Here is a 26,744-nt window from a genome sequence, read left to right as displayed (position 1 = left end):
GCTTTCCACTTTCCACTGTTTGGGGCTTAAAGAAATTACATGCACAGGCCATAGACATATATATAACAATAACAACCCCAAAACACGTCAACACCTTGACATTGATGGCTGCGGCATTTGGCCAACAAACCAACGGCCAACGGTACTTACCGAGAACCCAGGGGCGAACATTGAAAAGGTCGCGCAAAAAACGGAGAGGAAGCCGCGCCAATGGCCAATAATTCAGATTCACAAACATTTCAATTTGGCTGTGGGGCGTGCCACAGTACTGGCCGAAAGATAATTGAAACAAGACGGGGGAGAAACGGCAGCGGCAGCGGCAGCGGGACAGAGGCAAAAACCAAGAAGACCAAAAGCAGAAAGCAAAAGGCAAATGGGTTGTCGCACATTTGATATGTACGGACGGGTCCCGGGTATACTACTTATGGGTATATCAGAAATCCAAATCGATTGCCAGCCAAGTTAGTTTAGTTAGGCAGGCGTCTCTCTGATAAGATACGAGAGACCCAGCACCAGCTAAAGCACCAGCACCGGTACGAAGCCACAAACTAACCAGAAGAAGACGAACGGGCAAAGCGCACAAACATTGTGCTGGAGCAACTGGCCGTGATTACACAATAGAACTTAGAACACCATGAGCAACAGCAACAGCAACGGTAGTGAGCAAAAAATTGCATCTGTGGCCAGCAATGGCATTGAGGCGACAACACCCATTGCCGGTGAATCCTCATCCAGCTGCAGCAATGGCGAGGAGCTGAAGATACTCGGCCAGCTAAAGACCATTGAGCAGATCAATGAACAGCGTCGCATCTTTCTAAACAGCACGATAAGTGAGGAGACGAACGAGAAGAAGGAAACGAAAGTGGAGGAGAAGCAGGAGGAGAAGGAGGAACAAGTGCAAGTGGAAGCAAAACCAAACAGTCTCGTGCTGAATGTCAAATATGCCACGCTACCCAGCCCCAACGTGGTGACAATGCGTTCACCCATGTCGCCGCCACCAAAGCCACCCATGCTGAGTCGCACACGCAGCATTGGCTCCGGTGATGGACGTAGTCCGGTGACAAATGGAGCCGCTGATGCCACGCTGCTGCGTCAAAGCCTAACGGAATCGGCACTAAGTGCAGCGACAACAGCGGAGGAACCAAATGGAGCAGCGGAGGCAGAGCCACCAGCGACTGTGTCTGCACGGCACTATGAAGGTCTGATTGAGGAATTGCGCTGTCCCGGCTGCGCTGGCGCCATGAAGGCTCCCATTTTGCTGTGCAAGAGCGGGCACAGTGTGTGTGAGCAGTGCACACGGATATTGCTTATGTGCCCACTGTGCAAGGTAAATTGACGTCAGCGGACGTGTCCAAACGTTATCGGGTATCGATTATCGAACTTATCGGCATGCCAAAATCTTATCTAATGACGTACGGGAGTGGGAGAGGGGTGGGGGCAGACAGAGATGGGGAATGACAGTGGGAACCACTTGAAACTGAATATGAAATATGAAATAACTAATGATTGACATCATCGACAGCCGCATAACAAGTGATCTTTTTTCCCCTTATCTTCTGTGCAGGAATCATTCACCAATTCACGCTCCCTGACGGTTGAGGCGCTGTGTGCCAAGGCACATTTCAGATGCAGCCATGCAGCTGGTGGTTGCCAGGTGCGCATGCCGGTGGCATTGTTACCCTGGCATGAGCAGCAGTGCATATACAAGCCAATGAAATGTTTTATGGGCCGTGTGTGGGGCGAGTGCAAGTGGCAGGGCAGGGAGGTGCAGTGGAAGGAGCATCTGGAGGAGCAGCATGCCGACAAGCTTTTCCGCACACACAGCTCGGATCTGGTGTGGAATATGGCGGTGCGACGCAAGCCCCTCACCGGCTACTATGTCTTCCAGGCGCACGATGAAATGTTTAACTTCTACGAGATCTACGACAAGCAGCGCATCCTCTTCACCATGACCTGCACCTCGAATCGTCGCGAGAGCAAGTACAACTATGCCTACGAGGTGACGCTGCTGCAGCCGGACAACGAGGCGCTGTCCATGACCCAAAAGTTTCCCGTTCACAGCGAATACGATCGGGATATCCTCATGGATGGCACATGCGTGAGCATTCCCCTCAACGAGCTCTCGCGTTTCATCGATACCGAAAAGGTGTGTGTGTGTGTGTGCTTGCCTCTCCATCAATGATTCCTACTAACGCTCTCTCTTCCTTTCAGCAGGTGCTGCACTATCGCGTGAGCGTGCTGGCGGTCAAGTCACCGCGTCGGGCCAAGCCGCCACGCCAGAGCCTGCCCGTGCCCATCGACTATGAGCAGACAAAGAATGCGGGCGTCAATGGCAAGAGTGTGCCGGCCAATATGATTATTACGCGCACATACAAGGAGGGCATGGGCGTGGTGGATGTGGAGATGGAGCCCGAGGGCGATGGAGATGCGACTGTCTCCACGCCCGACTCGGAGGATGATCCCAACACGAGCAATGGCCTCGAGCTGGAGCGCAAATGGGGCACCCCACAGTTGCACTTTAATCGCAAGTATCTAAGGAATATTCTAAGCGAAGGAGCTGCGGGCCAGCAGGAGGATGAGTTGCGTCCTTTGTCCAGCGATCGACGTGGCCACGGCGAGGACAAGCTCTCGTTGTGCAGCAACAGCAATAGCTACACGAAAAAGGTCTCCGATTCGTTGCGCAAGAGCTTCAGGGCCCTCAAGGCGGACATTATTGAGCTGCGGCCATTTGCCAAGAAGTCAACGGCCAAGGCCCAAATCGATAATGGATCATCGCCGCCCCGGGTCCACGCAAATGTAGCCAAATGACCGGCATGCATCTGCTACTCGGAAACTGCAATGTAAATATTTTCTTTTCCTCTATGTGTGTGTGTAAATGTAAATATTCCTCCTTTAAAGGTTTTAAATTAAATCAAATAAAAAAAGAACTCCCCCAAATTGCTCTGGCTAATAATTAAATAATCAGAATTCTGAAGATTTAAGTAAACAGAACAGTAGAGTATGATTTTGTCTAACAAACTGCAGATTTTGGTTCATTATTTTAGCCGTTATAAACAAATAGTTAACAACAGTTCTCCCGTCCTCATTCTCTTTCTCTCTCACACACAAATATCCCACTGCGCCATCTGGCGCTGGGTAGCTGAGTTATAACAGCGTTGTGCACAGAGAAGAGCGAGACAGATGTAGCGACAAGTGGAACCAAAAGAGAACTTCAATGGAAAACAAATCCTTTTGCTGTTTGTTTGTTTTTTTTTGGTTGACTCGAATTTATCTAAGACTAAAATTATTTAATTTACAGCCACACACCCACAACCCCACTGCTGCGGGGAGTGCTACAGCAGACCCTGCATTTCATTCATAAACTGCATGTAGGCATCGTCTTTGGTGGGCGGCTTGCTGTGAGACTCGGACGGTGCATGTCCCGTGTCACCTGCGCCCGTGTGCTTTGGTCGCGTCACGCGACGCTGATCGTCTCGTTTCACGCGCAACGTGGAGGGCACAAAGCGCGTTACGTCCGCACTTAGATTGCTGTGTGCGGAAGGAAATGAATGTCAAGAAATGGGCAAACAAAATTTCAATTTTTGCGTTTTTGCTTACCGAATTTGTGGCTTGGCGGTGATGGTGGTCACACCCTTGGCCGATTCCTTTGGCGGCGGTGGTGCTGGCGGACCGCCTTGCTTGTTGTGATGCGCCATGCGTGGCGGCAGACCGGGCGGCGGGCCTGGCGGCATGCGTATGCCCATGCGTGGCATGGGACCAAGTGCATGTGGTGGCCGCGAACCGGGTGGTGGACCTGGTGGCATGCGCAGCCCAAAGCCAGGACCAGCGTGTGGATTTGGCGGACGCATGGGCGGCGGACGGTACATTATAGCCGGCGGCCCAATATTGTGAATGGGCGGCAGCTGTGGCACCTGTGGTGGCGCCGGCACCGAGGACGATGGCGGCAGCGGAAGTGGTGGCAGTGTGGGAGCTTTTGGTGGCGCGGGCGTCGTTATGGCAGGCACATTGGGGGGTTTGATCGGTTCCATTTTGGTCGGCTGCTCGCCCATATCCTCATCCTCGTCATCGTCGTCGTCATCATCATCGGGCTCATCGTCGCTGTCGCTGCTGAGGTTCGATTTATTGTCCGAGTCACTGTCCTCGTGGCTGCGCACCGACATCGCGTGCGGTTCATCGTCATCCTCGTCAGCAGAGCCACCGTCTGCACTGTCATCCGCCTTGGCCACGAGCTTGCGATGCTTGCGCTTGTGCACATGTTCCATTTCCTTCATGAAGTCGTCAATGTTTTGGGCGATTGGCTCTGATGCCTCCTCCTTGTCCTCGTCCTCGATTTCATCGCCTTCCCCGTCATGGTCGGTATTGCCCTCGGCATCCGAGTCCAGTTCGGACATGGCAAACAGATCGGGCGGTGGCCCCGGCGGCACGCCCAGCCAATCCATATCTTCCTCATCTATTGGCTTCTCTGGCTGCACCTCAATGGGCACGGCATCGCTGTTCTTGGGCACTCCCGGCGGTGCGCCCGGTGCGTAGGGTGGCAGAGCCAGTGCAATGGGCGGCGGTGGCACACGCATGCCCACGCCCACACCAAAGCCAGGGCCAACGGGCGCTACACTTGGTGTGGGACCCGGTGCGGCCGGTGTAACAGGCGCAGGCAGGGGAATCTCATCAATTTGTACACTCTGGGCGTGCTTGACACTCTCGTAGTATTGTTGCTTTTTGATGCGCTTCTTCTCGTACTCCACCTCCTTGCGCTTCAGCTCTGCCCAGTGCTCCGGCTCGTCATTGTGCTGCAGGGAAAATTTAGGATTAGTTTTCATCTTCTGTTTATTTCATTCAATGGATAATCTCACATAGAGCCGCATCACACGATCGAAGGTCTCCTTTAGCTTCTTGCGCTTGTCCCGCAACACTTTCTCATTCAGTGGCGACGGCTGCAACACATTGTATTCTGTCGGGGGAGGAGTAGAAAATGTGGAGCCGCTGCATCAGTTTGGGGCAGTTTCCAGGTGCCTGTGATGGGCAACTTACCCATCTCATCGATCTTTTCCATCTCCTCGAGTATCTGGGATGGATCTTTGTTCTTGAGGACCGCTGCCCGTACCATTTGTCGCTGTTTCTTGTTCTTTTTCAGCTCTTTTTTGCGTGCCTCCTTGCCTGAAACATTTTTGTTGGGGTTTGGGGTTAAAAGTTAGAATTGTTTAAAGCATTGGACTTACGTGCTTGGTCTGTGGGGTTCATATATTTTCCACTCTTTGTGGTGTTAATGGAGCGTCGACCCATCTTGTATTGTTAATTTGATAACAATTTTATTAAAAAGAAAATAAAACAAAAACCGGGAGGCGGCGTCTTTTGGTGGGGGAGCAATGTGACCGCAGATTTCTCGATCAAATATACCGCACAGAACAAGTCATTCGAGTTGGATCCTGACTATTTCAAGAAGCCATAGTATATACTTTGGTATATTTTTGAGGGTATATCCTATCGATAATTTCGCGGTCAATGTTGAATGATGACAAAAAAAGTTAAAAATGTCGCTTGAAAAGAATACTCCACTTCCGTTTTGGCAACCGCGTGTGACAGACCTATCAGGGGGCACCCTTTCAGTGTTCGTTTCAACTCCTTCCATCCGGGTTTTTGTTTGTGAGCTATTGCTCTTGTATTAAAGGGCTTTTTGATATATTTTCTTTTTGTGCGCGACCATAACTATTTTTATATAAACGAAGAGGGTAAGTCGTTGGCAGGCTGGTGAAACCACCAGTGAAGATGGCTGACGCCGAGCAGTCGGTGTCAGGCGTTAAGCGTTTGTCTGAGTCCTGTTCAGACAAGAAAATTGCTTCAAAAAGATTTCTGGCAGAATCTAATAATGATGCGAAAGGTGAAAATAAAATTCTACCTGCAAACACAATGGAGGACGATATGGATAAGAATGTTCATGTCCCCGTCAACAGCACAAATACCAATGCAAATATCGCTAGAGATGTGCATAACACAGTCGATAAAAAACAAAGGGATATAAATTTGTATGAGCACTCATTTAAAGGAGAAGCCAGTGTGCTTCTATCGACTAAGAGAAGTAATTTGTTTGAAAACAAAAATATTAAAAGTGATCTATACCTTTTTGAGAAAATAAGACACATCAATCTTGTTGGTCTCAAACGCATAACCCCGCTAGCTGCCACTCTGTACAAACTCTATTTTGGTGGTCCTTTTGAAGCTAATGAAATGGTCCTAAGTGAGGAATTTAAAAAATTAAACATCGACGTATTTATCCCAAAGAATTACACTGAGTCTGTGGGTGTTATAAGGGGTATCCCACCAAATATCTCAGATATGAAACTGCTGGACAATCTCGATTTCAATTATTAAGATAAACACAGTGGAAAGAATTTTTAGGAAAACGAAAACGAAATGAATGAATCTGTGCTCGTCCCAACTGAGACAGTCAAAATTGCTTTTGCGGGTACCGAAATTCCATCGGCCGTTCAGATTTATGGTATTTGCTCTTTAAAGGTAACCCACTACATTCCTGCGATTAGGCAGTGTTATAACTGTGGTCGCTTGGGTCATACAGCAGCGCGCTGTAAGTCACAAAAGCGATGCAAGAAATGTGGCAATAACACTTGCAACGAAAATTGTAACACAAACAAGTGCATCTTATGTCAAGGTGATGGGCACAATGCATTTGAAAGGAACAAGTGTCAGGTGTGGGCCAGAGAAGGTGACATAAATAAAATCATGGCCATTAAGAAACTGGCAAGAAAGGAAGCTCTAAAGCAGTTTTCCTTTCAACAAAACTATGATCAGATTCGAGACTATGACAAAAACTTTCCTCAAATGACAAATAAAAATAACAACAACAACAACAACAACAACAAAAATGCATGTGAGCAAATACCGCAAGTTATAAGCAATAATGAAAAAGCAAACCAGGTATTAAAAAAACATTCATATAGCAGCAGAGTGATTCAACGCACTGTAGGCTTTGAGAAGCAAAAACCGCACTACTCACTGGAGTCATACACAAATGACTCTAGTGATCATGCATATGAATTCCCAAGAAAAGAAAACCATGACACTATTAGCAGTGTCAGTAGCAGCATAGTTCAGGAAATTCTTGAATTAGTCACTCCCATACTGCTTAAGTCAGCTAATGGAACAAACATAATTCAAAACATCAAAGGAAAATTCCTACAGAGCAGTTCGAAACATAGAAAACATGATGTTGGTAACAATACAAATCTCATCCACTAATATGTCCACTAAGATTTTACAGCTTAATGTACAATCACTCAAAAACAACAAAAATGACATAGAATACACCTTGAACTCTGGTGGATATGGCATAGCCATCTTCTCAGAAGTTTTCTCCCATGACATGTCATACAGAAATTTAATCAACTATGATCTATTAGAAAAACATAGAGATGATGGCTACGGAGGTGTAGCCATTGCTGTTAAAAAAGGCATCAAGCTTAAAAAGGAAGCCTTTAGTTCAGAGCACGATGTTATCATAGCCAAGACATGCAACCTTAATAAAAATATCACCATTGTCTCAGTATACTTTGAACCCTCCATGAAGACTAACACCTTTCAAGATGCTATTCAAACCATAATTGAAAAACTGGACGGCAGGAGCAATGTGATTTTTGCTGGGGATTTTAACGCCAGAAACACTTGCTTTGGTGACAATGTCACCAATGCCAAGGGTAGATTCCTAGAGAACTACATGAGTAACTCCGGTTACAATTGTTTGAACGATGGAAGGTGCACCTTTAGACGTCACATCGACAGTCAAAGTGGCTCTGTGTTGGATTTGACCTTTTCAAACTGCACCGATAATGTCACCTGGAGCTGCAATTCAATTTTTGTTGGAGGCAGCCACCATCATCCTATTTCCATAGAAATTCCGGAGTGCATAGAGAAGCCCAAGTTCTTTCTTGCTAAGAATAGACTGCTTCGAAGGCTAACAGGTACTATGCCATCAGGAGACATTTCAAACATCACAGAAAGCTTCACAAACAACATTAGGGCCTCCACCTACTCCTTGAGCAGCAATAGATGCCCCAAGACTTGGTGGAATCCAGAACTGCAACTGTTGTATTCAAAATATACCGAAGCACAGATTCAGGCACAAAGAGTTCCAAGTCTGTCAAGCTACATAAAAGCAGTTAACTTGAGAGTAGAATGGAAGAAGGCAGTAATACTTGCGAAAAGAAACGCTTACGCCCGCAAGATCGATGTACTTAATCAAAAGCCAAACTCAAGGAAAGCCTGGCTTTTCTTGAGGAACATTAAGTCCTTTAATGATCCCGTTAATTCCAGCTTTAATGCGGAATGGTCCCAGCCTTACCTTGACTTTCTTAAAAGCCAAGTCTCTGTGTTGGCGAAAGTTCATACCTTCTCTGTCAGGCCAGCTTCACTCAACATTGATCCCTTTAACTTAAGTGATCTGTCTGATGTTCTCAATAGGGGCAGAAACACTGCGGGAGGAATAGATAGAATCACATATGACATGATAAGAGCCCTCAGGAGCCCAGCACGGAGTAATCTTTTACAAGAATACAATAGGTTATTTACAGAATGTAGAGTCCCTGATCAATGGCGTACAATCAAAGTCATTCCCATCCCAAAGAGGGGTAAGGATCTCCATATCTATCAAAACTATCGACCTATCTCACTCATCTCGGTATTGGCTAAAACTCTTAATCTTATGATCAAGAGTCGCATAGACATGTTCTTAGAAAAACGTAACACCATGCCCAGACGATCTTATGCCTACCAAAGGGTAAATCAGCAGCCATGTGCATAAATGATCTCATCAATACCATGGCCTGTGAGAAGAAAAGGGGAAAATTCGTTGCAATTGTAGTAGTAGACATCGATAATGCATATAACTGCGTTAATCTACAAACTCTACAAATGCTAATGGATTATGAACACATTCCCACGCAATATACTCACTGGATTGTCAATTTCTTTTCGTCTAGATTCCTAAAACTGGGTAACTTCATTAAAGAAATCAATGGTGGGTTGCCGCAAGGCTCCTGTCTCTCACCTCTACTTTTCAATCTATACACCAAAAGACTGCATCAAATTAATGATTCACATACGTCCATTATTCAATTTGCTGATGACTTTGTCATCATCTCAACAGGTAACAACATAAATGATGCTAGCAAAAACTTACAGTTAAAGATCAACGACTTTCACCTTCTCTGTCAAGATCTAGGCCTCAATTTCAACCCCAGCAAATCCTCAGTTATGTTTTGCAGTAGGGGAAGACGTGATAATATTGCAGTTACATGTAATAATATCACTTTCCCAATAAAGGAGTCAATTACCTTCCTAGGCAGGGTCATTAGTGCCAACATGTCAGACAAATTGCACATTGCAAAAATTAGGGGCAAATCAGACAAAAGTGAGCTTTTGTTGCATGCTGTAACTACCATCAAAGCGGGACTCAAACCCAAGGTTTCATCCAACATCTTCAAATCCTTCATCAGATCTCAGCAGGAACATGCCATTACTAGTTTTTCGAACCTTAACATTAGCAACAGCAAGTCTCTTAACACTGCACAGACGGACTGCCTTCGCCGTTGCGTGGGTGTGCCTCCAAAAACATCTACGCATCTGATTTTTTGCTCTGGCTGGTATTTTACCTCCCAAACACAGAGCTAAAATTCTCACAGTCAGAGAACTACTTAAAGTAAAGTCTCTAAACCCGACCTTGTATAATGATGTCACTAAATCCACTGCAAAGACTGCCTACACAGCTGTGTACCAAGAATATAGTAGTCTTTTCGACAATTATAATGAAGCTAAGAAGTACAAACACAGTTCCAAAGCCTTAATTTGTCTGTCAGTCTTTGACAGGAAAAAAAACTGACATCTCAAACGAAGAATGCAATGCGATATATCAAGCTAAGCTTGAAGAATGGGTGTCAGGTGGATGGAACATTCTTTCCACTGATGCATCCATCAATGGTGATAAGACAGGTATAGGTATCTTAGATTACCCTAGTAACTTTAGCTATAAGTTTAGGACTGAAAGTAGTTCCTCATCTGTGTTTGCAGAGCTTGTAGGTATATTAACGGCAGTTAAGATATCTAATATAAAAAAGATACAGTAAAACTGTAATTCTCTGCGATAGTCAAGGCGCCTTAAAGGCTCTGAAGAGAAATGAATCAAATTCATACTTAACAGACGAAATCCACCTCAACATGGACAATTCCTTCACGAGCAACTTTATTGTGCACTGGATACCCGGTCACAAGAACATTGCCATCAATGAAAAGACTGATATACTAGCCAAATCAGCCACTAATGTAGGCAAACTATTTAATTTACCCCTAACATTCTGATGAAGTAATAAGAAAAGTTAAAATAAAAGTTCAGACGGATTGGAACAATGAATACAAGGAAATATCAAAAACAAAAGGAATTTATTTTGCGTCAATCTACAATGAAATTCCAGTCAAACCATGGCACTGGGCTCTCGACTGGAGTGCAAAAAACATAAAGGTCATAAATAGACTGTTAATTAATCGAACCTATGATAACGTTTTTTTACACAAAATCAAAGCCAGAAACACCAACATTTGCGAAGTTTGCAAAGTTCTCGACAATGCGGAACATGAAATCTTCTCCTGCCAACGACATGCTAATAAAAAAAAAAAATATAAAATTTTTCATCGCTTTAAAGATCTTAAGGAGTTATTGCTCACAAAGGAGCCTCTTTTTTGAGAGAATTGGCCAAATTTATTAATGAGGCTAATTTGGAGTTGTGAATCGAAACACACTGAATTTTATTCAGGTCGGGTTAACTCGGTGCCAACGGAAGTCACCTTGAGGAGCAACCTTCTGTTGCTCCTACTTTCTGAGGCAACCTTCTGTTGACCTACACACCTACACCAACACATACACATCAATTCATTATATTTTGTTAAACTCTTACACACGACCACACTTTAAACTAAGCATCATATTGTTTAAATTATAAGAATTACCAATGCAACACCATGCACGGTCTCACTAACAACCATCGATAGTCAAGAAAATATCGACAGCCCCATCATCGAAGTGAAGTACCTGGTCAATGCGGACTCATCGTCGTGCGACCATCCAATATCGCGTCAGCGATTAAATACCAAAAAAAAAAAAAAAAAAGAAAAGAATACTTCGTTGGCAAATATGCTTGCAAATTTGCAAATTAACGACGATGTGCACGAAAACAATGACACAAATCCGGTAAATTTCGCAAATGCCGGTATCCGCTGCAGCTCTAACTTTCATTCGACTTATTTCATGTTGTAGGAGGCTGAACATCCACCGTGCAAACTGCCCCAAATGCTCGAAGCTTGCAATAGTGACGACGAAAATACACTCAACATCGCCGACAGCAGCAGTGTTGTTTTTGTTGATTCGTTTATTTTGGGATCGTCGTCGTCGTCGTTGTCGTCGTCGCCACAGGCTAGCTGCATCGATTCATCCAAGTTGAAGGATTCATTTGACAGTAACTCGCCTGTTGGTAGCTTCATCGACGAGACGGAACCCGAGGAGGACAACGCCAACAGCTGTAAGTGAACCTGCTCTGCCATCCTCCCCCCGAATAATTGTTGAAAACCAAAACATTCCCACAGCTGAGTCTAGTCAGGACGAGATGGATCTGAAATCTCCTCGCAAACGAAAAAGTCCCGTTAAAACACCTTCCAAAAACAGCAAATCGGGTGTGTGGCAAAAAGTGATATAATATAGGATGAATATATATCTACGTATATAGTTGCAGATCAATCGGAGCATCGTGCCAGCACACCCACTAGCCCAAAGGCAACCACTGTGACACGCAGCGGACGCGCCGTTCGTGCCTTATTGGACACAACATTTGATTACTCTTCGTCGCAGCCAGAGGGGGAGGAGGATGAGTCTTATAGCCTTTCGAACGACACCGACGATGAGGATTATAGCCTGGATGTGAGCAGCGCAGAGCCCAAATGGTCTAGCCGCAAGCCGCGGCGCGTCTCCTATCAGCACAGCCAGAGCAGCAGCAGCGAATCGTCGAGCCCGGCAAGCCCCAAGCGTGATCAGCGTCTAATATACATTGATCTGAGCCAGCCGGTGGCAATTGTGGGGGATGCTCCACTGCCCGAACTGTCCGTCGATGATGATGCGGATCTCAAGACGCGACTGCACAAATTCCTGGGCCTCATGGCACCGCGCCGACGCCTCTACAATCCCATGGACAACTATGAAGATGGGCCAAATTGCTCGCCGCCAAAGAAATCGCAACAGGACTCCGAGCGGAGTCCACCAAGAGAGACGATCACTCAAGTGGCATTGGCGACGCCCAAACGCCTCTATCCACCGACTACGCCGATGAGGAAACTGAATATATCGCATGTGAATGCGCCCAACAGCACCATTGAGGAGCGGCAGGCAAAGTTCTACGACGATCTGGTATTCCAGGCAAATGCCACGTACATAGAGAACCAAACGCCGGCCTTCCTCAAGGAACCCATCGATCTGAGCTGCCTGCCCAGCGAGAAGCAGCGTGAGAGCATTTGCCGTCGCCACAATGGCAGCATTGCCTGCCTCGAGGAGCATCCGCATTTCTATGGATTCATCGAGTCACTGAATCGTTAGTTCAAAAAGATTTCTGCTTTTGTTGCACTGACACTGACACAGACACATCTCCCTCCCCCACTTGCAGCTCAGACTTCAATCAATTTGTGCCATCCACGGGCACTGATCTATCGCCAGAGTGACTTTGAAAAGTGTAAAGTGGCCCTGGCCAAGGTGCTGTTCAGCGTTTTCAATCATGCCATCTTCCATTGTGGCCTACAGGCAAAAATTGTGTGGAAGTCAAACATGAGGACGCCCTGCAGCAGTGAGCTGGGCTTCAACACAAACGGCAAGCGCATGGCGCGCATTCTGCTCTGGGAGCAAATCAATCAAACGGGAATGCTGATAAAGCCGCTGCTCCACGAGATGTGCCATGTGGCGGCATTTGTGTTCAATTGTGAGACCGGACATGGTGATAATTGTCGCAAATGGTAGGACTTTGCCTTGCTGCTCCTTTTGCCACGCTAACTTTGTCTCTTTGCAGGGCTTACCAAGCTAAAAGTCTCATACCCGAGCTGGCATTGATCAGTGACTGTGATGCCAGCCACAAGTATACGTGCACGCTCTGCGCGCGCTGCTCCTACGGCCGGCTGGCATTCGAGCATGAAGTGGAGCTGCTACGCTGCCACTACTGCCAGTTTGAGGTGCATGTGGAGCGCTGGAAGGCCACGGACATGCACATAATGACGCGCAGCAATCAGCTCAGCACACCCTTCAAGGCATACGTGCGGGAGCATTATCTAGAGATCAAGCAGGTGGAGGCGCATAGCGCCAAAATGCAGGAACTAAATCGACAATTTATGGAAAAAGAAACCGCCTAATAAATAACCTAGTTAAACTTAGTTAATATCTATATTATTTGTATTATATTTTGCACTGCAATTGAACAAAATGCCCAAGGAATTGATTGGTTTATTGTCGGTGTTTTAGGACATCATTCCTTTGCTACGCTTGAAGGCTGCACCTGCCTTGCGATTGTGATTGGCACGCGAGGATTTGTTGGCCTCCTTGTGGCCGCGATTGCGCTGCGTTTGCTGCGTCTGCCCTTGACCCTTGGGCGCACCAGTGACCCCAGCAGTGTGACTTGGCTGTGGCACAGCGCCACCGCCAGCGCGTTGGCCATATTTGGCCATTTGTCGTTGCTGATAGCGGGCGCGTATTACCTCTGGATTCTCACAAAAGTCAGCACCGCCACGCGGCGCCGCCTTGTCGGACTTGCTGTCGGAGCTGTAGTCGTCATCCTCCTCCTGATCCTGCGTCTCGTAGGCAGCGCTGTGAGAGGGGGTTGCTGCCGCCGCCTGCATGCGTGCACGCAGCAGACTCACTGGCGGTGCCTGACCCTCGTTGAGGGCCTCGTAGCTATCATCATACTCATCGTCATATTCACCGTCATCGTGGTTGGACTCCTCGACCATGGCATACTGCTGATAGCGCTCCTTCAGCTGCTTCACATCCCGCTTGTCATCGAGCAGCTGCTCCGCGTTGCGCGGACCACCGGGCAGACCCTTGCCCTGCTTGATAATGCACGCGGGCTTGTCATGTGTGAGGACATCGTAGCGATCGCCATCGCACACATTATAATGTCGTATGCCCGTTTGGCTTTGCTGCTTATCCTGTGGATCGGGCGGCACATATACCTTCTGGCGATCCATGGCGGCCAGATCCGGTGGCAGATTGTCATCCAAAATTGCGGCAATCGCCTGCTCGCTGTTCTCGTAGCGTGTGAGCAGGTCACGTATGAAGCCCATGCCCAGATCGGGCAGCACATCCAGCACAGCGCTCACCTCCAGATCAATGTCACGCGACGACCCGCTGCTGGCTTGAGGCAGTGGCGAAACGTTCGTAGACTGCTGCTCCTCCTCCTCCTCCTCCTCGTCGGCATCAAATGATTCCTCCGGGCTGCCGTCCAGCTCTTCGGCCATAACGCCACTCGGACAGGAGCTAACCGCCTTCTGATAACCCGAAACGACAAAGTCCACTTTGTAGTTTTTGCTGCAAAAAAGGATTTCGAATTGGATTACAATGCGGCAGGGTTTGAGATGTTAGAGAGATCTAACGCACATGTTGGGACATCGATTGAGCAGCGTTTGCATGTCATGCTCGAGCGGATATTGTCGCTGGTAGTCCACGACAAAGGTTTGCGCGGAGAGGCACTCCTGCAGCAGTTCCACCAGCTGCTGTCCACGTCCGCCCGTCAGCTGTGCGCTGATGACATCACGCACCACGCCCAGAAATTGCTGGCGTGTCTCGTTCAGCCAGCGCAGGGAATTCGCTTGGGGGTTTACCATATAAATATTCTTGTACAGCATTGGCACCGTCAGATCATAGAAATTGGCAATGCTGCGAATAAGAAAGAGACAAACGATACAGAGAGAGTGAGAGATAAAGGAAGCAAGGGGGAAATGTAACCTTTGGACCAAACGCAGCTCCTCGATTGTCTCCACCAGCTCTGGTCGCAGATGCAGCAACAGACGCAGCGTGTAGGCACAGTCCAAGGCAAAGAGCACAACATCATCGTAGGGCGTCTCCAGATCACCCTCGATGGGCGCACCACCGCCTGCGCCCTCACAGCCCTCGTTCTCCACCTGTATCTGCATGCTGAGAAATGCACTCTCATAGAAGGCCACCGCCTCCTTGAGATCCTTTTGGTACTCTGGCTGAATGCGCAGCACGCTGTCGAAGATGCGCGTTAGCAGCGCCACATTTCGGGGCTCGGCATCGCCCACGGCAATGGCCAAATCGAAGAGGAGCGGCACAGAGATTAGATAATTGCTGTACAGCAGGCTGCTGTGCTGCTGCGGTGTAATCCACTCCGAGGCGGACTCTTTGGCGGTGCAGAGACGCAGTACGAGACGCACAACGAGCCGCAGCAGCTGGCCATAGAGTTTGTTGGCCTGTGCTATTTCCTTATCCTGTGCGGAATTATCACTGACATCGGCCTGTCTGTAGTAGGGATTGGCTCGCTGCAGGAATGTCACAATGGCAGCCATAGCCGACTCCTCGTACACCATATACGACCAGAATCTGTGCAGGAACACCAATACTCGTTTAGCTATTGGCTGGGGCTGTAATCTCCCGAAGAATTCTTACTCGTGCTGGCTCAGGCTGAGCAGAAACTCCATGTCCTGGCGGCAATTGTTGGCCGTGAATGTCCATTCCTCCAGTGCGGCAGCCGTCTTGAGTTTGCCATAGGAGCTCATCAGGCAAATGTAGCTACCAAAAGGCTTCTCTCGTCGCACCCAATGCTCATCCTGCAACATATGTGTTAAATATGCCAAATATACAAAGCTTTCTTTTCACTTACCAGCGCTGGGACATGTCGCTTGACGCCATCCTGGCCAGAGAGCGCAAACTTTAGCTCTCCGAGTGGCAGTTTTTGTGGATTGCAATTGTTGTTGCTGCTGTCGTTGTCCAGCATGGCTTTATTTTCTATTGCTTAATGACAGCTAATGTCTTTTATGTGGTATATTGGATTGTAAACATTCAATTTTGTGAATTTCATAAAATTGTTCAAGCACACCAGCTGCGCAGGGTGCACTGACAATTAAGGTGAGGTCTGTCAGCACATTATTGCCACATAGTCGAATTAAATGTAATTCTAATTTTCCTTCAGCTTGTTAGTAAACTAAGTTTTCTAGATTCAGTGCAACATTTATTATTAAATACATTAATATAGTAGTTATAGCAGGTAAATAAAGCGCCACCTTCTACATATTGCTGTGGCAGCGATATACAGATATATCGAACTACTTGTTTTTGTGTATCGAATTTGTATATCGGCGGCAATATTTGTTTCTCATGATGTAAGACAAAGCTTTTGTTTAGTTAGTTTAGGAGGGGTGGATTATTTTACTACATTAAATCGTAATAAATAATAGTATATTAATCGAATTTCTCAAAAAAGGTATCAAATGTAGCAGCCCTGAAACTACCGCATACTTCGTGGCGACAAAGAACCGTTGCATTTCCTGCATGCGTGTATGTTTGTGCGTGTGCACCGTATTTTGTCCAATAAAAACTTTTATTTAATTTCATGTCATGTCTATTTTTACGGGCCTCAACATGTGGCAGTTCGATGAGGTAATTACTAACTAAACTGAAGACACACCCACTAATTTGTTTTGTTTTCCTTGTGATTGCCAGGGCAAGTGTCACATCTGCCAGCGTGTATTTTGTTGCGGTAAATGCCGCAGTAAGCATCAGTTCAAGACCCACGCCATTGCAGTGAGAGAGCCCCTCGCTGTGGCCAGTGCTGTCGGCGGCATAGTCGAGCATAAAATCGAAATGGAGTCGGGCCGTACGACAATCTACGTGTTCTGTCCGATTTGCGAGCAAAAGCCACTGATGCTGTGCGAGGAAATCTATGCGGAGCTACTGGCGCACATTGAGACCGCCCACCTGCCGCTGCGGTGCCGCAAGTGCCTGCGCAACTACACAAAGATCAGCGATCTGCGCGAGTTCAGCAAGTGTGTGGACATGCGACAGGACTGCAGTGGCAGCAGCAGCGATCTGACAGCCAATACGGATGCCTCCAAGGTGACAGTGAAGCAGGCGCTGGCCCAGGTGCCCATGTGCACCAGCAGCATTTCCACGCAAACCTCGCCGGGCATGACGCCCATTTCGCTGATCAATATGCGCTGGAAGGCCAAGAGTCGTGTCACCACCCACGAGGAGATGATCAGCGACAGTGTCTCCTCCATCAGGAATATATCATCCATCAGCAATGGCTCGATTAGGCGCAGCATCGGTCAGTTGTCCAGCCTGCATGAGACTGTCGAAAAGGGCAAGGTAATTCGTTCCACTTCGACGCCCGTCCAGCTGGAGTCGATGTTTGCCAAGCCCAAGGAGCCGCTCACCTTTAATGCCTCCAGCGGCGGACACGTGTCGAGCATCTATCAGGAGGAGCCAAGCCCGGCCCTTGAGGGAAATCCAATCCAGCAGCAGCAGCAGCAGCAACAACAGCTGCAGCAACGTCCCTGGAAAGTGGGCGCACGCAGCAAAATGACTGCCGTGACTCCGCTGCGTCATGTCATGTCCAAGAGCATTCAGAAGGCGTTTGTCGAGCATGGTGCAATGCTTGTTCCACCCCCCACCGGCCTCATGCAGCGCCGTGTGCGTCTCGATCTCAGCGACAACAATAACTACACGGCCGATGGGGCAGCAGCAGCAGCTGGATCATCTGCTCTAGATCTACGCCTCTCACCCGTCGTTCGACGCACACAAAGTGAAGGCTCGTCCAGCGCCTCGGAGGCGGCGAGTTCCTTGCTGCATCCCCATGACGTTTACCAGCGACAATTTATGCTCTCGGCCCAGAAGCTGACCACAGAGTCGATTATCATCACCAGGACCATGCCCTCAAGCATGGGGGAGAGCAACGGGTCCACCGTTTACAATTCCTGCGAGAGTGTGGAGATCATTCGATCCACTTCGGAGTCGGCGGAGGTGCATTTGCCGCCCATTACACCGATAACTCGAGTTTCGGGCGCTGCCATTAACAAGAAGCAGATTAAGTTTGAGACGCCGCACAAGAGCCTGGATGCAGCCTCGCAGAGTGGCGAGGAGGAGAGCAAGGATGCGTTCTACACACCAAATCCGGGCACACCGGAGCACCGGCGCAGACCGACGATTGTGCCGCGACAGATAAGCGGTGAGTTCTCGCCCGCCATCAAGAAGGAGAATTCATCCACTATGAATCGTGTGACATCGCCACCGGATCGGCCCAGGGCTCGTCCGCCGCTGCGAGATTGCCACAAGGTGAGAGCCTTCAGTGGTGTCCAGGATCTGCCGGTGGGTCAAAGTCTTGGCGTGGAGGAAGATGAGGATGATGTATTTTTGCCCACGAATGCCTCCACGCGAAAAGATAGGAAGCGGGATCAGGGCACTGGACGTCTCTGGTCCATAATGAGCACCATGATGCGTCTGCCGGCGACGCTGCGTGGCGACAAGAACGACAGAGAGAACAAGGAGAACAATGGACCGTCTGGCTCTGGCTCTGCCTCTGGCTCCCTGATCAGACGTTGCGCCTCGATAGCAGGCTCTCTTGTGCGCACCTCCAGCCGGGATGGGGATGATGAGCCGCCCCTGAAGCGGAAGCGTACTCAGACATTGGATAATAATCAGTACTGCACATCGATGTCGCCGTCCAGTTCGTCAAAGCGGTATCGCATCCGGCCCAGGGAACCCATTGAGCGCATGCGCCACAAGTAGCTAATAGTTTTACGTATTTTATTTAATGTTTATCCCGTTTTTTATGTTCAATTAAAAGTCTTGTGTTTTTGCATATTCCGTTATTCAGGCAGAGTTGCCATACAGGTGGATTATTTTGCAGCACTGATATCCCAGCCCTGGCACAAGTGCATTGCAGTTAAATAAGCAAAACAAAAACAATTGCAACGCAGTTTTATTTTTGTTTATATCCAAATTCATGTCCAGGCATTCACATTCCCCCAAAGTCTGTGCGGAAGGGGCTGTCGTGGCGTCGTCGCTTCCCGAGACGGAGTTACATAAACTATGGATACACTGCAATCTCTGCTTTGAGCTGTTTGCGCTCAAGCGTCACGTTTTCTTCCTGCTGGCATGCCAGCACGTGAGCTGCGAGAAGTGCGTAAAATCCTGCCTGGGACGCACGCCTAGTGATGCGCTCATCTACACGTGCCCCGTTTGCCACAAAAGTGTGCGTGGCCGGCAGGTGAACAATGTGATGCCCAACAATCTAAAGCGAATGTTTCATCCGGAGCCATGGAATCTCGCGCTTGACCACATCGAAAAATTCCAGCAGACTAATCAAAAACATTTTGACAAGTACAAGGAGAAGAAGGTAAAAATATTATGAACTACCTTTGGTGTTTTCAGTTGCTCAATGTTTATCCCGGACAGGAGAAGGAGTTGGATAAATTGGACAAGGACATTCAATTGGCCAAATCCGTGTGCCAGCAGCATTTTCGCGAGCAACAAATGCTGCGCGTGGAGCGCAGAAAACTCGCCATGCGAGTGCGTCAAATTAAATTGCAGATGGTCAAGAAAAAGGAGGCTGAACGGTAGGTCTTTGAAATTGTAAGCAAACGTTTGTTACATTTTTCCACCTTCCCCTTAGTTTTTACATTTCCCAACGGCGCAGATCAAAGGAAGACCGACAGGGATCTACACTTGGTTCCAGGGCCTCGCCCAGCTTTCGAAAACCTATGCCACCGCCCCAATCAATGCAAGCTACGATAGATGCAGCCAATCGTAGGCAGCAGATCACCAGCTTTCTTCAAGATTCAAATAATTCATTCGATCTATAAATGTATCCTCAGTATTTAGTAGTACCAATTATTTTTAAAAGCAACTGCCATGATTGAGTTACCATCTCTAGTATCTCTAGTTTGTAATCGACAGGGCGTTGGTGGCGTGGGATATGATTGAATATGTGCCATTTTTGTGGGTTAACCTTTTTAGTTTTAAACCAAATTTGAAAACATTCCAATAAAAGAAAGTCGTGAAAATTAACCAATCGTGTGGAGAATTGATTGATCAATCGGATAAAATTATAGTTTTAGCGCTGAGAATCCTAAATAGCAAGAATAATTAAAAAGAATATCAAAATCGAGAATATGACTTAATATTTTCGGTATGTTTTGAAAATGAGAAGATATACTTTAGTATATTTTTGAGTGTTGTGCGGTATAGTTTATCGATAAGTCCGCGGCCACACTGAATGAATGGCAAAAAAGCAAAAAGAAGTAAAATAAATAAATATTCGGCGAATTATTGCAACTAGTTGGAATCGTAAGGCATTTAGGTATTATCCGAGCATACTCACCGAAATAAGCAATCAAAGTAGGAGAATTCCCAGCACGACCATGATGACGACCAAGGCTGGGAGTGTGGTAATGAATTGCCGCACCTGCACACGAGCCTGCAAGCTGTATAAATCGCTGCAAGATGAGATCGAGATTGGCACCGAGGGCACCACCACACTGGCCAACATGCTGAACTATTGCTCGAGCCTATCCTTTGAGCCGGAAGACGGCGAGACGATGCCGCAACACATCTGCCAGAACTGCTTGCAGCTACTGGAGCAAGCAGTTGCGTTCAAGCGCATGGTTATCGACTCGGACGAGCTGCTGCGCCAGGGATTGAACGAGGCCAACGATGCCTTCGATGAGTACGTCACAGTTGAGATGCTGACCGACGTAGAGGCGGACAACACCAAGCCGGACTCATCCACCACGGACGAGTCGCCGGCCATCATGTTGGAGAATCTTAACGAGCTGCAACAGGGCGAGGAGGAATTCGTCATCGAGGAGGTGGCCGAGCAGGAGGATGAGCAAGAGGACGAGCATGAAATAGAAGAGGCTGAACAGCTTCAGCTGGTGGCAGCCACAGCCGAGCATTTAGAGATTGAGACCGTGCACGGATACCAGCAGGGAGGCATTCAGTATGTGATCAAGAATGAGTTCGGCTCCCTGGACACCGACGAGGATGAATATGAAGTGATCGACGAGGCAACAGCAGCCGATTTGCTCGATGAACGTATGATAGTGATACACGCCGAGGATGCCATCGAGGAGATTGGCGAAGAAGGCCTGGAAATGGTCGAAGAGGAAGCAGAGGAGATGTTGGTAAGTTCCACATACCGCGAAAGGCATTCAATCTTTAACCGAAAGAAACTTACCCACAGACTTGCGAGGAAGAGGAGATCGAGTGCGATGTTGAGGAGGCGGACTACTTGGATGAGTCAGTGGAGGAGTCGAGCCAACTGCCCAGCGAGCCGCTGCCGTATGTCTGCAAAGTGTGCCAAAAGCCATTCCGCCAGCAATGCCGCCTCAATCAGCACATGCGCTCGCACATCCACGAGAAGCTCTACCGCTGCGACGAGTGCGGCAAGAAGCTGAAACATTTGCGCAACTTCAAGGAGCACATGCTCACCCATTCGAATGTCAAGCCGCATCAGTGCCCCATTTGTGATCGCTTCTATCGCACCACATCCAGCTTGGCCGCCCACAAGCGCACCCATGCCGAGGAAAAGCCACACAATTGTGAGCAGTGTGGACGCGGCTATGCCGCCTTGGATCATCTCAAGCGTCACATGCTCACGCACACCGGCGAGCGTCCGTATGCTTGCGATTTGTGCGACAAGGCCTACTACGACTCGTCGTCGCTGCGGCAGCACAAGGTGAGCCATACGGGCGCCAAGATGTTCACCTGTGAGATATGCGGCGTGGGATTGTCGCAAAAGTCCGGCTACAAGAAGCACATGCTTGTCCACTCTGGCGCAAAGCCGCACAAATGTCACATCTGTGGACGTGCCTTTACATTCACCAGCAATCTCAATGCCCACGTTCGCCTGCATTCCGGCGATAAGCCATTCAAGTGCGAGATCTGCAGCAAGGCATTCCCCACCAAGAAGCGTCTCGTCAGCCACCTGCGTGTCCACAACAAGGAGTCGCGCTCCAATGGTGTCAGCAGCAGCAGCAACACCGCCAGCATGCCCGTGGCTAATCTGCGCCAACGCGCAGTTGTCAACCAAATGCCCGACATAACTGACCAAAAGGTGTCCAACTCAAAGGTTGTGGTGGTGCTTTAGGTTTCCCCCTTAATGGTTTAAGTCTAGCCTAGGAATATCTATAAATATATATATAGAATATATATATATTAAGAGACTGCACACAGCAAGAGGCGCATGCAACTGTTTTAAATTGTATAAAACCCTGTGCATGTGGTGCGAGATTAGTTTTAGTTTCGAATCTACTTAGCCATTTAGTTGGCTATAGCTGGGGGGGAGCACTTTCTGTACATATACAGATTCTACGTACAATTTTGTATAATTAATTTGTCCAAAATGTGTGGCTTTATGTTTTTCTTTGAGAGTTAAAAATGTTGTCGAATGAAGGTAAGAAATAACATCACAAGGTTGATGCCTAATTAATAATGTACCCAATTCAAACGGTCTGCAAAAAACAATGTTTAATAAAGTTAACAATTCTTTGCACTTGTTTGCCCATTTCTTTCACATATTTTGGGGCTATTAAATGAGTTTTTGGTTGGGGTTTTTTATGGATTTTAAGCAGTGCAAATTCAGTTCGATTTTTGCTTCTTTTCGTTGCAAAAAAAAATATTACAAATTAATACGCAAATATTTGCACATTGTCTGCTAAAGTTTATGCATTAATTTTTTATATTATTTTCATGCAGTTCAACTAAGATTTATAATTTTAGCTTTTGTCTTTGAATTTTTGTAGATTTTTTTGATGATTTATTTGGTTTTATTTTGATTTTATATTTGCCTTTGTTTTGTTGTATTTGAATTTTGTTTGAATTTGAGTTCGTTTCATCTGTTGCTGAGGCAGCTCCAAGGGTCAGCGAACAAAGCAAAGAACAGCGGGAAAACCAGGATAACCCCCATGGAGAGATTTATGCGCAAGAAAGATCATTTAATGTTCAGTGTTTGTTTTCATTTGATGCGTCTCTTTGGTTGTTTTTTGTATAGTTTATAATTATTATTAAAGATAAGATAACATTTGCCATACAATTTGCAATTCAATGGGGAAAAAACAACGCAAATAAAAAATATTTTGCTTGATTTTATTAAATTACAAAAAAAGAAGACTTGAATTTCGCCCCCTCAACCCCTAAAATTGAATTTTTCGTCGTTCTGGCTGTGTGTTGGTGGTTCGTAGTTGGTGTGGGGACGGGGCGAATGTGTGTGTGTGTGTGTGGATGTGGTCCTAGCGTCCCAGTAGATTGCGCGTCCATTGCTTAACCATAGGCTTGGACTTGGCACGCTCCAAGCGTTCCTCTTCCTGCATTTGTTCAGCCAACTTGCGTTGATTCTCTCTAAATTGACTGATTGGATCCTCAAACTGGCGATAATAATGCAGCGTATCGCGCACATCCTCCACATTGTTTTGGGCAATAACTAAACGAAAGAGAAATTGAATTAACAAAAAGAAAAACTCAAATGGGAATGGGAACTTACTCTTTAAAAAGTAAACCAAATCGAGGAGCTGCGTATCATCGTCGTTGCCATTCCAGCGAGCGATGCCAAATGTATTATCTGGATGCATTTTAGTGGAATTATTATCCCAATCAACGACAATTACCTGCGAGCGGGAAGGGAAGCAAAGTTAGAGTTTGTCACAGCCCAAGGCCCAAGGCCTCAATGGTGGATCCTCACCTTGCGCAAATCTCGATTCAAATTGTCCAAATTCTTAACGTGATGTCCATCGACAAAGTGCGTGGCATCGCGCACCAGACGATACATAATGTAGCCATGCGGATCGAGTGCATCCAGTATGGGGAACACAGTCATGCCCTGCTCAGCCGTGAACACGACAATTTCGAACTCTTTTGCCAGTTCGGCAAGAAAGTGATCGACACCAGGGCGCTTCTTGAAGCGCCAACCAGTTTGATATGTCCAATCCGGATGCACCAGCACGTCCTTCATCTCCAGGACAAGCGTATATTTGGGCTGGACATAGGGATGCTGCAGCGGATCGGGCAGCAGCTTATCGCGCGATGGCTCCTGTATCATTTTCTGATAGTAGTGCAACGATTTCCACATGCGTTGGAAATATTGCTGAATTAGGGGCTTGTGGGTGAACTCATCCTCAATGGTCTGACCATTGGGATCCACATCGGGCTTGCCGAATTCATACAGCGCCCAAAAACCACCAACAATTGCGCCACCACCAAACACGGCAAACCTAAATCAGAGAGACAGAGAGAGAAAGAGGAATTATTAGTCGTTTTTTATTTTATTTTAATTTGTTTTTTTTACCCCAATTTCATGCGCTTCCATGCACGCTCGTTTTCCTTTGTCTCCTCCTCTTCGCGCTTTTTGCGCTCCTCCTCCTCGCTTTTGTTTGTCTCTGGCGCAGTTTGTGGAAAGAGCTTGGACAGCAGCGTAGGATTTCCAGCATCACCTGCGGCGGCGGCGGCTGCTGCGACTGCAGGTTCCTCCTCTGCAAATGTCATCAATTAGCTCAAGTTGTATTATAAAGATTTGGCAACTTACTGCTCGCTGTACTGCTATAGCCTCGCACCGTGCACTGAGCACGAGGAAGCAGCGACGACTTAGTCTTCTGATGATTACCCAATGTGCGTCGAAATGATGTGAGAGTGGGCGCTCGCCATGTGTTGACTGCACGCAAAATTTGGATGACACTGCCCGGGGCCATGCTTGTGCCTTCTTTTGTTTTATATTTCACACACGAAATTCCTACCCACAGGCTAAATGTTAATAATTAAATTTTATTCTAAATTTGACAAAACCGGCATAATCTTATTTTTTAAACTAGTGGTGACAAATCATCGATAGTGCCAGGCGTTAGTGTCAAATGCCCGATTGCTGTGCTTTCAATCAGCTGACAGCGCGCATCACTAGACTGTTTTTCGAAGTCTGTTGCATTTCTGTTGGTTTGTTACCCTTTTTCGAAGTAAAAATACAAATAGGGGTAAACAGAAAGTGAAAAAAAAACACATTGTAACATGTCTTCGTCGAATGGCACTTGCATAGCGCACACCTGTCGCGTCTGCTATGTGCCCGCAATGAAGAGCTACCAACTGTTCAAGCCAAGCCTGGTGTGCGGCCAACTCACAACGCTGGCTCAGGTGCTCAGCTACTGTGTGGGCATCGATGTGCTCGAAGTGGAGAACTATCTGCCCGATCACATATGCAGCGGCTGTGCCGAGAACCTAGAGAAGGTCATGGACTTCAAGGAGAAGGCACGCGGCATCGATAAGATCCTCAGAGAGCGTCATCAAAGGAGGAGCACCGCCAGCGTCAATCTGCGCTGGAACAGTGAGGCGATGGTGCTTGAGCCGGATCCAGACGAGGGCAACTTGCTCTCCGTGTGCGATATTATTGAGGAGGTGCCCGAGGATGATATGCACATGGCAGGCCACATTCCAGAGGAGCAATATCAGATAAGCCAAGTGCAGCAGCAGCATCAGCAGCAGCAGAAACTGGAGGAGCGGCAGCTGTTGCCTTGGCAGCAGATAGCTGCGGAGAAGGAAACGGACGAGGAGGGGGAGGGGGAGGACGAAGAGGAGAATGAAGAAGAGGAGGAGCAGCAGCAGCAGGAGGAGGAGGAAAGTGAGGAGACCAGCGAGGAAGAGCAGCAGCAGCAGCCGAAGAAGGAGAAGCGGCAGAAGGAGCAGCGGCAGAAGGAGCAGCAGCCACCAGCTGCCAAAACACGCAAACAAACCCGCAGACCAAAGCCCAACTCCGCGCAGTTGCAGTGTCCGGTAAGAGAAACCCCACAAATATTTTAATTTACTCTCCATTTGAATTCCTCTTCATTTCCTGCGCGTAGATCTGCAATAAGCAGCTGAGCACAACGACATCGTTCAAGTATCACATGCAGCTGCATGGCGACATCAAGCCATTTGCCTGCCACATCTGCGGGGAATCGTTCAAGACACGCAACGCCTTTGATGGCCACAAGACGACGCACGATCCAAACAATCCCAACACATGCCACATATGCGGCAAGGTCTACAGACAAGCCTCATCGCTGCGCACCCACATGCTGGCGCACAAGGGCCTCAAGCCGTACCAGTGTCCGCAGTGCGGCAAGCGTCTCACCCAGAAGTCTGGCTACAAGAAGCACATGCTGACGCACACCGGCGAGATGCCGCACTCCTGCGACATTTGCCAGCGTTCATTTCGATTTTCGAGCAATTTGATTGCGCACAAACGCTGCCACAGCCAGGAGAAACCGTTCGAGTGTCAGGTGTGTCCCAAGCGCAGCTTTGCCAGCAGCTCCGATCTGACGCGACACATGCTCGTCCACTCCGACGAGCGTCCCTTCAAGTGTCTCGATTGTGGCAAAACCTTCAAGCGTCAGATCTCCCTCAGTATTCACATGAAATCAAAGAAAACAGCGGCCATGGAATCGTCACCAGAGTACGATGAGGAGAACTAGCACGGGGAGCAGCAGAAATATTTTGTATACCCGGTACTCGAAGAGTAAATAGGGTATATTGTATTTGTGCGGATAACGGTTGTATGTAACGCACAGAAGGAAACGTATTCTTGATCAGCATCAATAGCCGAGTCGATTGAGCCATGTCTGTCTGTCCGTCTGTCCGTCCGTTCTTCTGTCCGTCTTGTTTGTCGGCTAGTTCTCAGAGACTATAA

The 26,744-nt window shown here is 47.6% G+C and overlaps 8 protein-coding genes across 10 annotated transcripts; 5 read left to right on the top strand and 3 right to left on the bottom strand.

Moving 5' to 3' along the window:
* The first annotated feature begins 306 nt into the window (after positions 1-306).
* Positions 307-2,875, top strand: LOC117903364. 2 transcript variants are annotated; one of them, XM_034815324.1, is made up of 3 exons: positions 307-1,327; positions 1,565-2,146; positions 2,212-2,875. In XM_034815324.1, the coding sequence occupies exons 1-3, from the start codon at positions 635-637 to the stop codon at positions 2,806-2,808; spliced, it is 1,872 nt and encodes a 623-aa protein (XP_034671215.1). In that variant the 5' UTR covers positions 307-634; the 3' UTR covers positions 2,809-2,875. The 2 variants fall into 2 exon arrangements, with proteins under 2 accessions (XP_034671215.1, XP_034671225.1); XM_034815334.1 differs by having other exon boundaries at positions 311-1,327; positions 2,215-2,875.
* A 398-nt stretch (positions 2,876-3,273) lies between these two features.
* LOC117903342 (WW domain-binding protein 11) lies at positions 3,274-5,376 on the bottom strand. The gene is made up of 5 exons (XM_034815290.1): positions 5,217-5,376; positions 5,029-5,154; positions 4,851-4,948; positions 3,598-4,787; positions 3,274-3,528 (listed from the first exon to the last, which is right to left on the bottom strand). Exons 1-5 carry the CDS (start codon positions 5,278-5,280, stop codon positions 3,333-3,335), a joined length of 1,674 nt encoding a protein of 557 aa, XP_034671181.1. The 5' UTR covers positions 5,281-5,376; the 3' UTR covers positions 3,274-3,332.
* A 112-nt stretch (positions 5,377-5,488) lies between these two features.
* LOC117903341 lies at positions 5,489-13,522 on the top strand. 2 transcript variants are annotated; one of them, XM_034815289.1, is made up of 7 exons: positions 5,489-5,537; positions 11,168-11,248; positions 11,315-11,576; positions 11,641-11,727; positions 11,787-12,635; positions 12,708-13,050; positions 13,104-13,522. In XM_034815289.1, exons 1-7 carry the CDS (start codon positions 5,529-5,531, stop codon positions 13,438-13,440), a joined length of 1,968 nt encoding a protein of 655 aa, XP_034671180.1. In that variant the 5' UTR covers positions 5,489-5,528; the 3' UTR covers positions 13,441-13,522. The 2 variants fall into 2 exon arrangements, with proteins under 2 accessions (XP_034671180.1, XP_034671179.1); XM_034815288.1 differs by having other exon boundaries at positions 11,781-12,635.
* LOC117903340 (activating signal cointegrator 1 complex subunit 2) lies at positions 13,516-16,161 on the bottom strand. Its single transcript, XM_034815286.1, has 5 exons — positions 15,924-16,161; positions 15,710-15,870; positions 15,029-15,643; positions 14,681-14,959; positions 13,516-14,611 (listed from the first exon to the last, which is right to left on the bottom strand). Exons 1-5 carry the CDS (start codon positions 16,035-16,037, stop codon positions 13,546-13,548), a joined length of 2,235 nt encoding a protein of 744 aa, XP_034671177.1. The 5' UTR covers positions 16,038-16,161; the 3' UTR covers positions 13,516-13,545.
* A 385-nt stretch (positions 16,162-16,546) lies between these two features.
* On the top strand, positions 16,547-18,899 carry LOC117903335 (mitosis initiation protein fs(1)Ya). Its single transcript, XM_034815282.1, has 2 exons — positions 16,547-16,699; positions 16,763-18,899. The coding sequence occupies exons 1-2, from the start codon at positions 16,658-16,660 to the stop codon at positions 18,824-18,826; spliced, it is 2,106 nt and encodes a 701-aa protein (XP_034671173.1). The 5' UTR covers positions 16,547-16,657; the 3' UTR covers positions 18,827-18,899.
* A 65-nt stretch (positions 18,900-18,964) lies between these two features.
* On the top strand, positions 18,965-20,049 carry LOC117903339 (RING finger protein vilya). Its single transcript, XM_034815285.1, has 3 exons — positions 18,965-19,436; positions 19,496-19,656; positions 19,713-20,049. The coding sequence occupies exons 1-3, from the start codon at positions 19,044-19,046 to the stop codon at positions 19,900-19,902; spliced, it is 744 nt and encodes a 247-aa protein (XP_034671176.1). The 5' UTR covers positions 18,965-19,043; the 3' UTR covers positions 19,903-20,049.
* Positions 20,050-20,307: 258 nt separating this feature from the next.
* LOC117893463 (zinc finger protein 252) lies at positions 20,308-26,622 on the top strand. The gene is made up of 5 exons (XM_034800086.1): positions 20,308-21,222; positions 21,282-22,185; positions 23,836-24,060; positions 25,065-25,849; positions 25,918-26,622. The coding sequence occupies exons 1-5, from the start codon at positions 20,461-20,463 to the stop codon at positions 26,527-26,529; spliced, it is 3,288 nt and encodes a 1,095-aa protein (XP_034655977.1). The 5' UTR covers positions 20,308-20,460; the 3' UTR covers positions 26,530-26,622.
* On the bottom strand, positions 23,165-24,889 carry LOC117903336 (mitochondrial import inner membrane translocase subunit TIM50-C). The gene is made up of 5 exons (XM_034815283.1): positions 24,618-24,889; positions 24,381-24,564; positions 23,778-24,306; positions 23,580-23,703; positions 23,165-23,519 (listed from the first exon to the last, which is right to left on the bottom strand). The coding sequence occupies exons 1-5, from the start codon at positions 24,778-24,780 to the stop codon at positions 23,329-23,331; spliced, it is 1,191 nt and encodes a 396-aa protein (XP_034671174.1). The 5' UTR covers positions 24,781-24,889; the 3' UTR covers positions 23,165-23,328.
* Positions 26,623-26,744: the final 122 nt, after the last annotated feature.

This window comes from Drosophila subobscura, chromosome A, assembly GCF_008121235.1.
Source record: "Drosophila subobscura isolate 14011-0131.10 chromosome A, UCBerk_Dsub_1.0, whole genome shotgun sequence".
NCBI lineage: Eukaryota > Metazoa > Arthropoda > Insecta > Diptera > Drosophilidae > Drosophila > Drosophila subobscura.
This window is presented reverse-complemented; position numbering and strand designations above follow the sequence as displayed.